This window comes from Colossoma macropomum, unplaced genomic scaffold, assembly GCF_904425465.1.
Source record: "Colossoma macropomum unplaced genomic scaffold, Colossoma_macropomum, whole genome shotgun sequence".
Taxonomy (NCBI): domain Eukaryota; kingdom Metazoa; phylum Chordata; class Actinopteri; order Characiformes; family Serrasalmidae; genus Colossoma; species Colossoma macropomum.
The window spans coordinates 1,175,822-1,189,444 of record NW_023495965.1 but is presented as its reverse complement, the minus strand read 5'-3'; the positions used below and the strand labels follow the sequence as shown (position 1 = coordinate 1,189,444).

Genomic DNA, 13,623 nt, shown 5'->3' with positions numbered 1-13,623 from the left:
AGAGTCTCTGTTGAAGAGAGTTCTGACTATAAAAGCGATGCAGATCACTCGGTATCACATACACACACATATTTGTGTCCGTGTTGGTCCTCGTGCGAAACGTCTGAATCATGAGAATGTTTATGGTTATTACGGCGGAGGAAGCCCCTCATTACTGCAGCTTTTAATGACTGAAGAATGATCAGAGTGTGTGTGGTCCATATAAACACAGCTCCTCCAGCCTGATTCAGCCGCTGAAGGGCTTTACATCCACCTCTTTACGTGTAGTTTGAAAATATGTATGAAATTGTGATGGTAAAGCCAGAAATGTGCAAAAAATGTTTTAAATATTGCCAAAAAAAGCTTAAAAAGAAAAAACAAATACAAATTTCAATTGAAATTGATAATGAAAATTCTAAAATTACACATTACACATTATAAAATGTATAAATTTAGTAATTCTGTGAATTTAATGTGACCTTAGTGATGTTAGACTGGAACAGTGGCCCAGTAGGATTAGCTGAAAATCAGAGGAGAACCTCAGGTCTTCGGAGAAGGACGAGTGATCACAGCTGTATTTAAACTCTGTAAGTACTGAAGCCGTTTTATTGTTCAGTTTCGTTCGGAAACAAAAGGGTTAAACTCGAGAAACAGCCAACAGATAATTATCCAATCAGAATTGCTCTCTCTGTGGTGTCTAGGCAGATACAGCTGAGCTGCTGTCCCATTGGTTAGGACCTCAGGAGCTGGACTGAAAGGCCTCACACGTTAGAGTAACTACCAACATCGTTAGGAAGAGACAGATAAAATCAACCAATGATGGTTTGATTTACAATGAGTGGGACCCAAGGGGTGAAATACAGGGGGTCCTGGGGGGAGCTGGGACCCCCTAATTAACCTTGTGAACCCCCTGAATGTCTCAAAATCTAAATTTTAAAGTTCCCTGAAAATAAACATTGTTTACAAGCTTAAAATGTCTGTGTTTAATGTTCATATGAATTGCTGTTAGCTTGGCGCTAACGTTCTACTAAAATCCCATAAGGGTGCTAGCAGAAATTAGCATTACTGAAGAGATGTTTTTACCTTTACACTCTTAAAAAAGCTGGTTCTTCAAGAGTTCTTTAGTAAAGATATACACAGCCACGACCACTCAAAGAACCCTTAGTTCTTCTGCATGGTGAAGTGGTTCTTCAGACTGATGGAGTATCTGTTATATATGGTTCTACATAGAACCTTTTTGGAAAGAGTTTGCTATGATGTCAAGCTTGTTCTGATAGAAGAACCCTTTTTGATGTTATACAGAACCATATACAACACAACCATCTGTCTGAAGAACCATTTCACCCATGCAAAGAACGTTTTAAGCATGTAAAGGTTTCTTTGAGTGTTCACGGTTCTATACAGAACCACTGCCTTTGCTAAAGAACTAAAGGAGAAGTTCTAGCTCCAATAGTCATGGTTTCCCATTGCTGGAAAGTAATAACAGATATTAGTCTGGTTCTGGTTCTGGTTCTGGTTCTGTGCAGCAGGCAGTTCACTCACAGTGATATGACCACACTGTTGGAAAGCTGAGTGCTACGCTAGCTGGTGCTGTACACCCCCACACTGAGGAGGCGGGGGGGCTGCAGTGGGGTGTAAAATGAGCTGCTGTGAAATTCCCTGCACTTACCCAGTGGGCCAACAGACACTACCCAGTTAAAGCTAATGCTAAAGCCCACTGCACTGTGGGATACTGGAGTGAGGAGCCAGCATGGATCTAGAATATATATATATATATATATATATGTACATATATATATATATATAATCTCAGTAAATTGCATTTAGCCTCAGCTCAACCATAACAGCCCAACACACACCTACACATCGTCTCACACTCACTGTCGTGCACGGTGAGAGTGAAGGAGAGGACTCATCACGTCACGACAGTGACGTGAATTATAATTAACACTGAACTGTCAAACCGACACAAATGATCAATAATCATTCAGCAGTGTCAAGTAACAGGAGAATAAATGGAGTCAGACAAGACGTAAAAAGTCTAGTCCAGCCACGACGTTAAGTCCACCTCCTTGTTTCTACGCTCATTGTCCACTTTATCAGCTCCACTGACCGCTTAGTTTCCCTCTGTAGTTCTACAGTTACAGACTGTAGTCCATCTGTTTCTTTACACCCTGTTCTTCAGTGGTCAGGACCCCCATGGACCCTCACAGAGCAGGTACTATTTGGGTGGTGGGTCATTCTCAGCACTGCAGTAACACTGACGTGATGGTGGTGTGTTAGTGTGTGTTGCGCTGGTGTGAGTGGATCAGACACAGCAGTGCTGCTGGAGTTTTTAAACACCTCAATGTCACTGCTGGACTGAGACAAAACATTCAGCCAACAGCGTCCTGTGGGCAGCGTCCTGTGACCACTGATGAAGGACTAGAGGATGACCAACACAAACTGTGCAGCAGCAGATGAGCTATCGTCTCTGACTTTACATCTACAAGGTGGACTGACAAGGTAGGAGTGTCTAATAGAGTGGACAGCACTCTGTGCTGGTATGAGTGTCTGATCACACTGGGGGTCCTGACCACTGAAGAACAGGGTAAAAGGGGGCTAACAAAGTATCAGAGAAACAGATGGACTACAGTCTGTGAAACTATACGGTCAGTGGAGCTGATAAAGTGGAACTTTGTACTGTGCATCTTCGCAGCTCTGTGCTGATTGGTGGAGTATAGGATTCCATTGCTTGTGAGCTACATTAGCCTCATAGCTAAAGAAGCAAAGTTCAACACCAAACATGACTATAACCTGCTCAGGTGCTCCAACAGTCGGTGTCCTACCTGCATCCGTTTCCATGGAAACCAATTCAAACTCTGATACTATCAACAATCAGAACCAATCACACATAACAGCCTACCAAAAATGCTAAACCCTCAAAGAGAGAAAGAGAGTGAGAGAGAGAGACAGAGAGAGAGGGAGAGAGAGAGACTGAGAGAGAAAGAGACTGAGAGAGAGAGAGAGTGAGAGAGAGACAGAGAGAGAGACTGAGAGAGAGAGACTGAGAGAGAGAGACAGAGAGAGACAGAGAGAGAGACCCACAGGGCTGAAGAACAGCAGGCTCCAACCAAAGGCAGCATTTACAAAACAAGACCTTTACACGGAATCGAGTAGTTAAAGGTTACACACACACACACACAACAGCGTCCAGCTGCGAGAAAAAAAGAGCATTTCTACATCTGAGTGTGTGTGTGAGTGTGTGTGTGTGTGTGTGTGTGTGAGTGTGAGTGTGTGTGTGTGTGTGTGTGTGTGTGTGTGTGCATGATTTAAATGTGAGCTCTGCTGAAAACACACACAGTGCTATTGAGCATCGTCTAGAGAAAAGGCCATCCGGCTTCAGAGTCTATTTAAAGTATCTGATACCTTTTAAAATATATTCACTGTAGAGGTGGACGATACCACTGCTCGCTTTTCTGACCCCGATACTGAAACCTCAAATATCGGCAGATACACCGCAACTAATGGTGTCCCTGGCAAGTGAAATGATCTTAAATCTAGTCAACATATTGGATAGTTTAACTTATTTCTACACCTTTCCACGTGTGTTAGCTGATTTTAGTAAGCTGAATTATCTCACTATATTGGCAGATAATTTTGCTTGTGGCAAGAAATGTACTTAAACCAAGCCAACTCATCCGCCATTTGGCTTATTAAAATAAATCAAGTAAAAAAAGGTCTAGAAATAAGTAAAATAATCTTACAGTAATATAACAACAATCTCACGATGGGAAATATTAGATATATTGACTAGATTTCAGGTAATTTCACTTATCAAGACGCTTTTTTTTGTATTGTACCAATATCGTAACCTTGAATATTGGCCTGACATCGAATATGGAGAATAAAGTCTTTCACAGAGACTCAAAGTTTCAACATTAGCATCAGCATAATTAAATACTAAAATGAACGACTTACATAAGGAAGGAGAAAGTTTCCAAACCTGGAGAATCTGATTAAAAGCTACAGAGAAAATGTGGCTCCTAGCAACCACCTGAAAGAGCTTGTCGACCCCAAACCTGCCCCTATCAGATAAACAGCACTTAAAGCTTTCATCTCTGAGAGAGAGGAGAAAATCAAGCTGATCAGATCTGAAAACATCCACAGGTGTTTCTGTCCATCCTTCCACTGTGAGAAGACGACTCAGCGCTGTGGGTCTGAAAGGATGTGTAGCTGATCAAGAAGAACCTCACTGAGAAAAGGAGACGGACACATCAAACAAAGAAGCTGAACGATGGACTGACCACCCCAGAGTCCAGACCTCAACACCACTGATTGTGTTTGATTACTTCAGAAAATCATCAACCAGCTTCTAAGACTGAACTTTGGAGGTGTGTCTGCAGATTCTTTGAGGAACTGAAAGTGAGGCTCCTGAACAGAATGGAAGCTGGAATAAAGGGAGAGAGACTGACTCACTGACACTCAACACATAAAGGATGTTTATGACACACACACACACACACACACACACACACACACACACACACACACACACCCCCCCAACCGTTCATGCCTCACTGAGTGTGTTCAGATGGCCTAAAGTGCCAGATTGTTTCCACCAACTAGAGAACAGCAGATCTGGGTGTATTTCTGTGTGATTGCACATCGGAGCGTGAATGTCCCACATGGCGTATGTAAGTGTGTGTGTGTGTGTGAGTGTATGTGTGTATGCGTGTGTTTGTGGTGTTGAGTTACGGCCCACTCCCCCCTCCACCACCCGGCCCCCCGAGGCTGCTGATCCTCAGAACAGGTGTCACTGTTTTAGCTGCCACCAGTCTGAGTGTCAGGACACGTTCTAAATATATTACACTCTCTCTGATACTCATCGTGAGTCCTGACTGCACTGATGACACTCGGTGAGTAAAGCTTACAGAGCACATCACCTGCAAAACAGACGGGATCGAGGCTGGAAGAACCACAAAATATCTGAGCTAGGCCTTCAGCTCGGGACGCTGACGTTACGAAAAACAAAGAAAAATACTTCAATTCCGCTGGCTCCCCTATGAGGTCTATAATGGTCTGTTAGCACCAAGCTAAGGCTAATGCACAAGACCTTTTTGTGCCTGTTTTAGACTAAACACAGACATTTGTAGCTTGTAAGTCATTCCATTTTTTAATCATTAGCACATAAAAGACATCCACATATATCTGAGCTCGTATGTATCAGTGTTACAGTGTTCTGGCATAGAGCTGCCGCTGCTGTTTTACATTCCTAACAACTAACCAGACCACACACTGCACCGTGTAGCGCAGCGTAGCAGAGCGCTGCTACAGAACACTGGCAGGCAGAGGCCAAATACGCCGGGTTCTAGTTCATTTTAACTCTCTACTCATATAAACTGAATTAAATAAGGTGTTCAGCATCATTTATCAAGCTCGGCGTCAGTTTACTGCCTCTACACAGACTGGCTGTTTTTGGGCTGAAAGATCTTAAGGAAGGTTCTTATTCACTTTATTGCTGGTTCTGCCTCCAGGGAACGCTGGCGTAGCTCCTGCAGTTCCTCTCAGGGTTTCTCGAGGATTCTGGAGGGTGCTTCTCCATCAGAACCTCCTCCTTCCTGCTCCGTGTAAAGGATCTGTGGTGTAAATACGCTGAGCTGATGAAGGCGCCCACTCCAGAGTGACTCGCCGAATCTGCCCACAGCATCTACAGACTTCACGGAGAGCAGCTGTTCCCCTCAGACTCCACTCGCCCTTCTGATCGGTTCTTAATGCTCAAAGATACAGACATAATACAGACACGTCTGACTGGAACCAGCTCTTTTCGCCTAATGTATGTTTTAACCCTCTGGGGTCTTTCTGTATCTATTCTTACGTTTGCCTTTAAAAGCTCTTGTGTACGACATGATACTGAAATACTACATATCAGAATGTTCAGAACAACCTCAGCTCTTTGACCTGGAGCAGCGTGTACACTGCAAAAAATGGTGTCTTGGTAAGTAATTATCTTAAACCTAGTCAATATATCTAATATTGCTCATCTTGAGATCGTTGTAACCTCACTACAAGACTATTTTACTTAAGTGATTTTACTAAGGATATTTAGGTGATTATCTCACTATACTGGCAGGTAAAGTGGCCTGTTTCAAGCATATTTCTTACAACAAGCAAAATTCTCTACCAAAATAGTGAGATAATTTGACTGAAACCCATAAAAATGTAGAGAAAGTTAAGTTAAATAATCTTATAATAAGCGTACAACAGTGTCGAAATGAGAAATACTTGATATTTTGACTGGATTTAAGATAATCTAATTTGCCAAGATACCATTTATGCAGTGTAGAGAGATAATCTGGCCCTTTCCAGCAGCTTCAGCAGCTGTAAACTCTCTGCACGCCGTTTCACATGAGTCTCCGATGTGGACTGAATGAAGAATGAAGGGTTTCCAGCGTGATGGTCAGTCCTTAGTGATCTCCTGAGTGTCCATCGGTCAGTTTCACACAGAATGTAGACGGACACACCAATCCACCAGTTCCACACGGTGAGAGGCAGATGCCGTGTATCTCAGCCCCTCTTCATAGGCTCATAACTCCGGATGTGAGTCTCGTATGATCTCGAGATAAGATGGAATGGAAAGGGCGACTCTACAGATTCAGGAAGTGTCTGAACTGGATTTCTGAGCTGGATCATCACAAAGATATTAACAGAAACACAGAGAAACATCTAATTTGATGCGACAGAATGTTCATCTACCCCACAGAGTTCAATGCCATCTATATACTGTTAGCACATGTGCTAATGTTGTCCCATGCTGGCTGAGCTTTACCACAGAAGCAGAAATCAAAAATGAACTCAGCAGAACCCAGAATGAATTACAGAACCTAAATCAGAGTGACCAACAGAAAGTAACAGAACAGAACTCCCTCTCCAAGAGAAGCGACCGACAGTCAGGACACCCAACAGAATCCCAAAACGTACCCCAATCAAACAGGACCAAAAAAGGCCAAAAGTGACCAATGGTACCCTGATCAAAGGGGCCAACAGAATCTCAGTCAAATTTACCACCAGAACCACAAAGTGACCAAAAATTAGCAAATCGAAACAGAACCTAGTCAAAGTGAACAGCAGAATCACAAAATTACCAAAGAACCCCAGTCAAAGGACCCGAAATCAGACTGACCAACAGAACACAAATCAATGACCAACGACCATTAGAATCCCAATTAGACTGGCCAACAAAACCCCAAAGAGCTCATCCAGGACAGCTGTAATCACCAAATACAACAGAACCCTAATCAAAGTGACCAACAGAATCTCAAAGTCACAAAAAGTACAATCAAACTAACCAACAGAACCAAAAAACTCAATCAGTAAAACCAAGAGACTCTTAATTAAAATGACCAACAGAATCCCAATCAGTAAAACACAGAGACCCCAAGAGACCCCCAATCAAAGCTATTAAGAGAGTCATTCACCCCAGCAGAACCCCAATCACTTCAGCAGCAATCATCTAGTCCAACAGAACCCCAATCACAGAGTGTGCTAGTCTTGGTCCAGACGTGATCTCATAGCAAGAACATCTGGTGAGAACCGTGAGAAATTCTGTGCTAAATATAGTGGGAGTGTAGATTTATTAGGCTGGGAGGAAATTGTGAGTGAAATTTCTAAACCAATCCAACACCTCATAAAGGTGGAGCTCAGTAGGGGGCGCTGGTGCTCTCATCAACACTGTCTGATGGACAACAAGCCTGTCGTTAGCACATGGAGGTAACGTAAGTTAGCGTGTCTGAAAGTTCCTCCAGAACACTCCAGTCAATCACGTAGATGTGAGCTGTGAGTGCCGAGAACAAATAAACGTTACCTACTACAAGAGAAAAACAGTTCCGATAGCTAATGATACACACTTCAAAAAGACGGTTCTTCAAGGGTTCTTTAGGGTTCTTTAGTAAAGACAGCCTTTCTATATAGAACCTTGAACACATGGTGAAATGTTTCTTCAGACTGATGAAGAACGTGTTGTAAATGGTTCTATATAGAACCTGCTATTGTTACGACCGTCAAGCTTGTGACAATAGAAGAACCATTATTGGTGCTACACAGAATCCTTTTAAAAAAGGGTTCTATACAGAACCATACACAACACATTCTCCATCAATCTGAAGAACCTTTAAGCATGCAAATGTCTTTACTAAAGAACCTTTTTAGAGCTCATTCTGGGGTCTGGGTTCTGATTTTGGTATCGGTGGCCTAGAGGGATTTTCGCCTCAGTCCAGCACCAAACGTTCTACCGTTTGTCCTCAGACGTGTATTCGGGATGTGAGATCATTCCTGGCCCTGTGAGACTGAGAGTCCACCAGATTCACCATCAAACACAAGCCCAATCCGACAGAAGCCTGATCAGAGTGACCACGAGTAACCTGACTGGAGTGTCCAACGGAACTGCAGGACACCAACACCACAAAGACAACCGAGAGGGGAACAGATGGTACCAGGCAGAGAGGGGGGAGGGGTGGGGGAGCAGAAGAATGAGATATGACAATATAATAAACCACAAAGAGTGCATTACAGTATAAATAGAAAAGGCCTGCAGTGTCAATCAGAGGATCCAGTATTTCTCCCAAATTTACGGGACTTGAAGGTCTTTATATTCTGTAACACGCGCTTCAAACCATGAGACAGAACAGAAAACTCAGTCCAGCTAGAACCGTCTAGAACAGCAGTCCAGCTAGAACAGTCTTAGCAGCCTCGCTGGATTTAGGACTAGATTTCAGATGAGTGGAAAACAGAGTTAAACTACTTTCTGACAAACAGCCAAATTAACATAAACTGATTTTAATCCTAGACCAGCAAATCCAACAGAACAAGGGGATCCAATAGAACCTCAATCAGACAATCCAACAGAATCTCAATCACCTAACCCAACAGAACCCCAATAAGCTAATCCAAAAGAACCACAATGAAAGTAACCAACAGCACTCTAATCAGACTGACCAACAGACCCCCAATTAATTAACCCAACTGGACCCCACCCAGCTAATCCAACTCCAATCAAAACCAGCAAATCCTGGAGAACCCCAATGAGCTAAACCTACAGAATGTCAATCACCTAACCCAACAGAACCCCAATAATGCAATCCAACAGAACACCAATAAGCCAATCCAACAGAATATCAATCACCTTATCCAACAGAAGCCCAGTAAGGGAACCCAATAGAACCTCAATCAGCTAACCCAACAGAACCCCAGTAGGTAATCAAATAAATCCTCAATCAGCTAATCAAAAAGAACCCCAATACACCAATCCAACAGAACCTCAATTAGCCAACACAACCCCAGAGAGCTAAACCAACAGAATGCCAATCTGCTAATCCAACAGAACCCTAATAAACACATCTAACAGAACTTTAATCAGCTTTTCCAACAGAACCCCAGTAAGGGAATCCAATAGAACCTTAATCAGCTGATCCAACAGAACCCCAGTTAGGGAATCCAATAGAACCATAATCTGACCCAACAGAGGCTAAATAAGGGAATCCAACAGAACCTCGATCATCTCATCCAACAGAACCCCAGAAAGGGAAACCAATAAAACCTCAATCAGCTAATCAAACAGAACCCCAATAAACCAATCCAACAGAACCTCAATTAGCCAATCCAATAGAATGCCAATCAGATAAGCTAACAGAACCTGAATAAGAGAATCCAACAGAACCTCAATCAGCTGATCCAACAGAACCCCAATTAGCCAATCCAACAGAACCTCATTTAGTCTAACAGATGCCAATCAGCTAAACCAACAGAACCCCAATAGGGGAATCCAACAGAACCTCAATCAGATAATCCAAAGGAACCCCAGTAAATGAATCCAACAGAACTCCAATAAACCAATCTAACAGAACATCAATCACCTAATTTGCTAGAACCCCAACCTGCTAATTAAAGAAAACCCAGCTCAGCAATCAATTCAAGAGAATTTAAGAGAACCATGATCAGCTAATCCAACAGAACCTCAAACTGAGTGCCATAGCGTAAGTTAGGCAGACTGGTAACCTGTATTGTTCTTTACTGTCATTCTGTTGGTAACAGCAGAACAGCACTCGGTCCAGCAGAACCTTCCAGCAGAACCGTCCAGCAGAACCCACTTTAAAGGAAATATTCAGTACGTTTTCTGTGTCAGAGCTGAAATGACTGATCTGTACTGGGTTTAGAACGTCTGAGCAGAACCGCTCAACTAAACATCTAAACACAGACATAATCAGATCCCACATCAGCTCTCAGTCAGAACCTTTCTCCTCGTCCTCCTCCTCTCCCTCCACGCCTGTTCCCTCCATCCTTCCACCCTTCTCGCTTTCTTCCATCCTTTCTTTTCCTCCACCTTTCTGATTCCCTCTCACCTTCTCTCCCTTCCATCCTTTTCCCTTTCTTCCATCTTCCTCTTCTCTCTCCATTCTTTTTTCTCCTCTATCCTTCTTTTTCTTCCACCCTTCTTTTCTGCCCATCTACATTTTTAATCATCCTTCTCTTTTCCATCCACCTTTCTTTTTTCCTTCTAGCTTTATCTTTTCCATCCTTTCCTTTTCTTTCCATCTTTCTTTCTTCCGTTTCCAATCCTGTTTCCTCACTATCCTTTTCTTTTCTCTCCGTTCTTCTTGTTGGCTTCCAGTCTTCTCTTTCTCTCCACCATTCTTTTTCCCCTCTGTCCTTCTTTTGTTCAGTTCTCTTTTCTCCATCCATTTCTATTCCATCCATCCTTCTCTTTTCCCTCCATCCTTCCACCATTATCCATTTTTCCCTCCATTCTTCTTTTTTTCATTCATTCTTCCACCCTCATTTTCCCATCCCTTTCTCTTCTATAAATCCTTGTCTTTTCATTCCACCATTCTCTTTTCCCTCCACTCTTCCATCCTTCTTTTTTCCCTCCATCCTTTCATCATTCTCTTTTCCCTCCTTACTTCTTCCACTCCACTCTTCTCAGCAAAGCTCTGTTGGGGGCTTATATGCTGACATCAGCACACACACACACACACACACACACTCACACACACTCACACACACACACACACACACACACACACACTCACACACACTCACACACACACACTCACACACACACACACACACACACACACTCTGTGATTAATGATGTTATGATTAATTACACACTGTTGTTATTTATCTCCCTAGAGCAAAATATCAAAATCAGATCTGCTCGCCAACATGGAGAACAACTGAGAACCATGAGTTCTAAATAGAACCACTTTCAAATATATATACGACACTTTCTCCATCGATCTGAAGAACCTTCTCACCATTGCAGAGAACCATTTAAGTATACAGATGATTATTTGAGTGTTCATGGTTCTATATAGAACCACTGTCTTTACTAAAGAACCCTTGAAGAACCACCATTACGCTTCAATTAAAGAGGCTCATTCTGCTCCTGCTAACTGGACCAGGAGCCGAATTACAGCCGCGTCCTGTCCTTCTGTGTACGATACCGGGATGACCCGTCTGATTTTAAATAAACGTCATGTTGGCTCTGCGTGTGTGACGCCCTGAGCTCAGTTTAGAAAAGAAGAGGTCAGTATCGATATCAGACGATTCTCGGGATGTAAATGATCTCATCAATTCATCGCTTGTTGGTCATATAATCACAGACACCATCACTGACCAAAGAAAAACACGTGTGTCCGGTTTTTCCATCATTTGAGCTCCGCTGTCCGTTACACTGTGTATGAGTTTCATAAGGAATGGACTGAATAAAGTCTCTTTACATTAACGGACATTAAAAGCAAAGTTCCTGTGTTTAATATGGTTTCAGGCTGTTTACTTATACACTCCGGTTCCACCTCTCAGCACTGCTAGCACTCCACGCAGAACACTCCTAACACCTCAGTTCACGGATACACAACTCAGTCGTGTGCAGATCCAGCATTTTACAGCAGCTTCAAACACAGCTCAGCCAATCAGATTCCAGGACCAGAACTATTTCTTTTATAATTGATGTTTTAAGGCGTTGCAGCCTCGACTTTCAGCTTAGGTTTAGGATCCAATCGCAGACTCACGATAGTCGAAGTTGCCACAACGGGCACCTCAGCCAACTGAAGGTTCTGGTATCCGTATCGGAAAAGAATCGCACCATTTTCTTCCTTCCGGTTCCTCTTTAGAGCAGAATAAACAGCCACACTAACTAATACGTACTAACTTACAGAATAAAAGCCCTCTTTAGTAAAGGATCTGGCCATTCAGTGGTATTTTGGTTTCTCGCTCACACAGACAAGTTTGTATTCCTGTATTTGTGGGTTATTATTATACAGAGCTAAACACACACACACACACACACACACACACACACACACACAGAGTCAAGCACACATAACTCACAAAAGCCCCTCTTTAGTAAAGGATATGGCCATTTGGTGGTCTTTGGTGTACTCACTCACACAGACAAGTTTCAAATGAAACCCAACACGCTAAATTTTGGACCCCATATAAAGCTAAAAAATGGCCACACTAACTTACACAATAAAAGCCCCTCTTTAGTAAAGGATGTGGCCATTCAGTGGTACAGAGGAGTTTTTGCTCACACAGACAAGTTTGTATTCCTGTGTTTGTGGGGTATTTCCACTGAAACCCAACACAGCTACAGTTTTTGACTCCACATAGAGCTGCATAAATGGCCACACACACATACACTACACAGTAAAGCCTGTCTTTAGCAAAGGATAAGTCTATTTGGTGGTATTCTTGGAGTGTTTGTATTGCTATGTTTGTGGGGTGTTTCCATTTTAACCCAACACAGTCCCCATACAGAGCTAAATACACACAAAAGCACACTGAAGCCCCTCTATAGTAAAGATGTGGCCATTCAGTGGTATTTTGGTGTATTTGCTCACACAGACAAGTTTGTATTCCTGTGTTTGTGGGGTATTTCCACTGAAACCCAACACAGTCCCCATACAGAGCTAAACACACACGCGCGCGCGCACACACACACACACACGCACAGGCGCACTCAGACTTACTGAAGCCCCTCTGTGGTAAAGGATATGGCCATTCGGTGATCTTTTTGGCGTATTTCCTCACCACGTTGTCCTCGCTGAACAGAAACAGTGAGCGGTTGACGGTCAGGCAGTTCTGCCGGACGGGGATGGGGTTGTACAGAGCCATGGTTCTGGCTCTTTGGGCCATGGACTGTTTGTACATCCTCTGGGCTCCGGGCGGTCCACCCTGCCTGCTGCCCCCACGGCCCGGCCCGGCCTGACCGGGACCCCCGCCGCCGCCGCTGCCGCCGCCGCCATAGCGGGCCGGAACCTCGTCTCCAAACCTCGCCATCCTGCACACACACCACCACCACCACCACACACACGCGTTACACAGCAGCCGAGGACGGGGTGCAGAGCGTCCACATCACACCCCATCCGCCCAGCCACGGGCGCACGCAATCCGCCGGGGGAGGGGGGAAGGGGGGAGGGGGCGGTGGAGGAGAGAGTGAGTGGGCGGGGGGGGATTCTCACGCCTCAGGAAAAAAAACGACCGTGGGAGCGTGTGCTAGAAAAAAACACGTCCCGTTCTAGATCTGCTCACTCAGAGCTTCTTAAAGATCTTCAGAAGTCAAAAGACAGATGAAGCCAAAGCCCATCGGGGTGTGCGCGCGTGCGA

The 13,623-nt window shown here is 43.7% G+C and overlaps 1 protein-coding gene across 1 annotated transcript in view; it reads right to left on the bottom strand.

Annotated features, from left to right (window-relative positions):
• cacna1ab (calcium channel, voltage-dependent, P/Q type, alpha 1A subunit, b) overlaps nucleotides 1–13,417 on the bottom strand; it is a 147,810-nt gene extending 134,393 nt beyond the window's left edge. Inside the window, exon 1 of the mRNA XM_036564312.1 lies at nucleotides 13,013–13,417. Coding sequence (XP_036420205.1) covers nucleotides 13,013–13,296 — 284 coding nt within the window. The 5' untranslated portion in view covers nucleotides 13,297–13,417. The remainder of the gene's footprint in view (nucleotides 1–13,012) is intronic.
• Nucleotides 13,418–13,623: the final 206 nt, after the last annotated feature.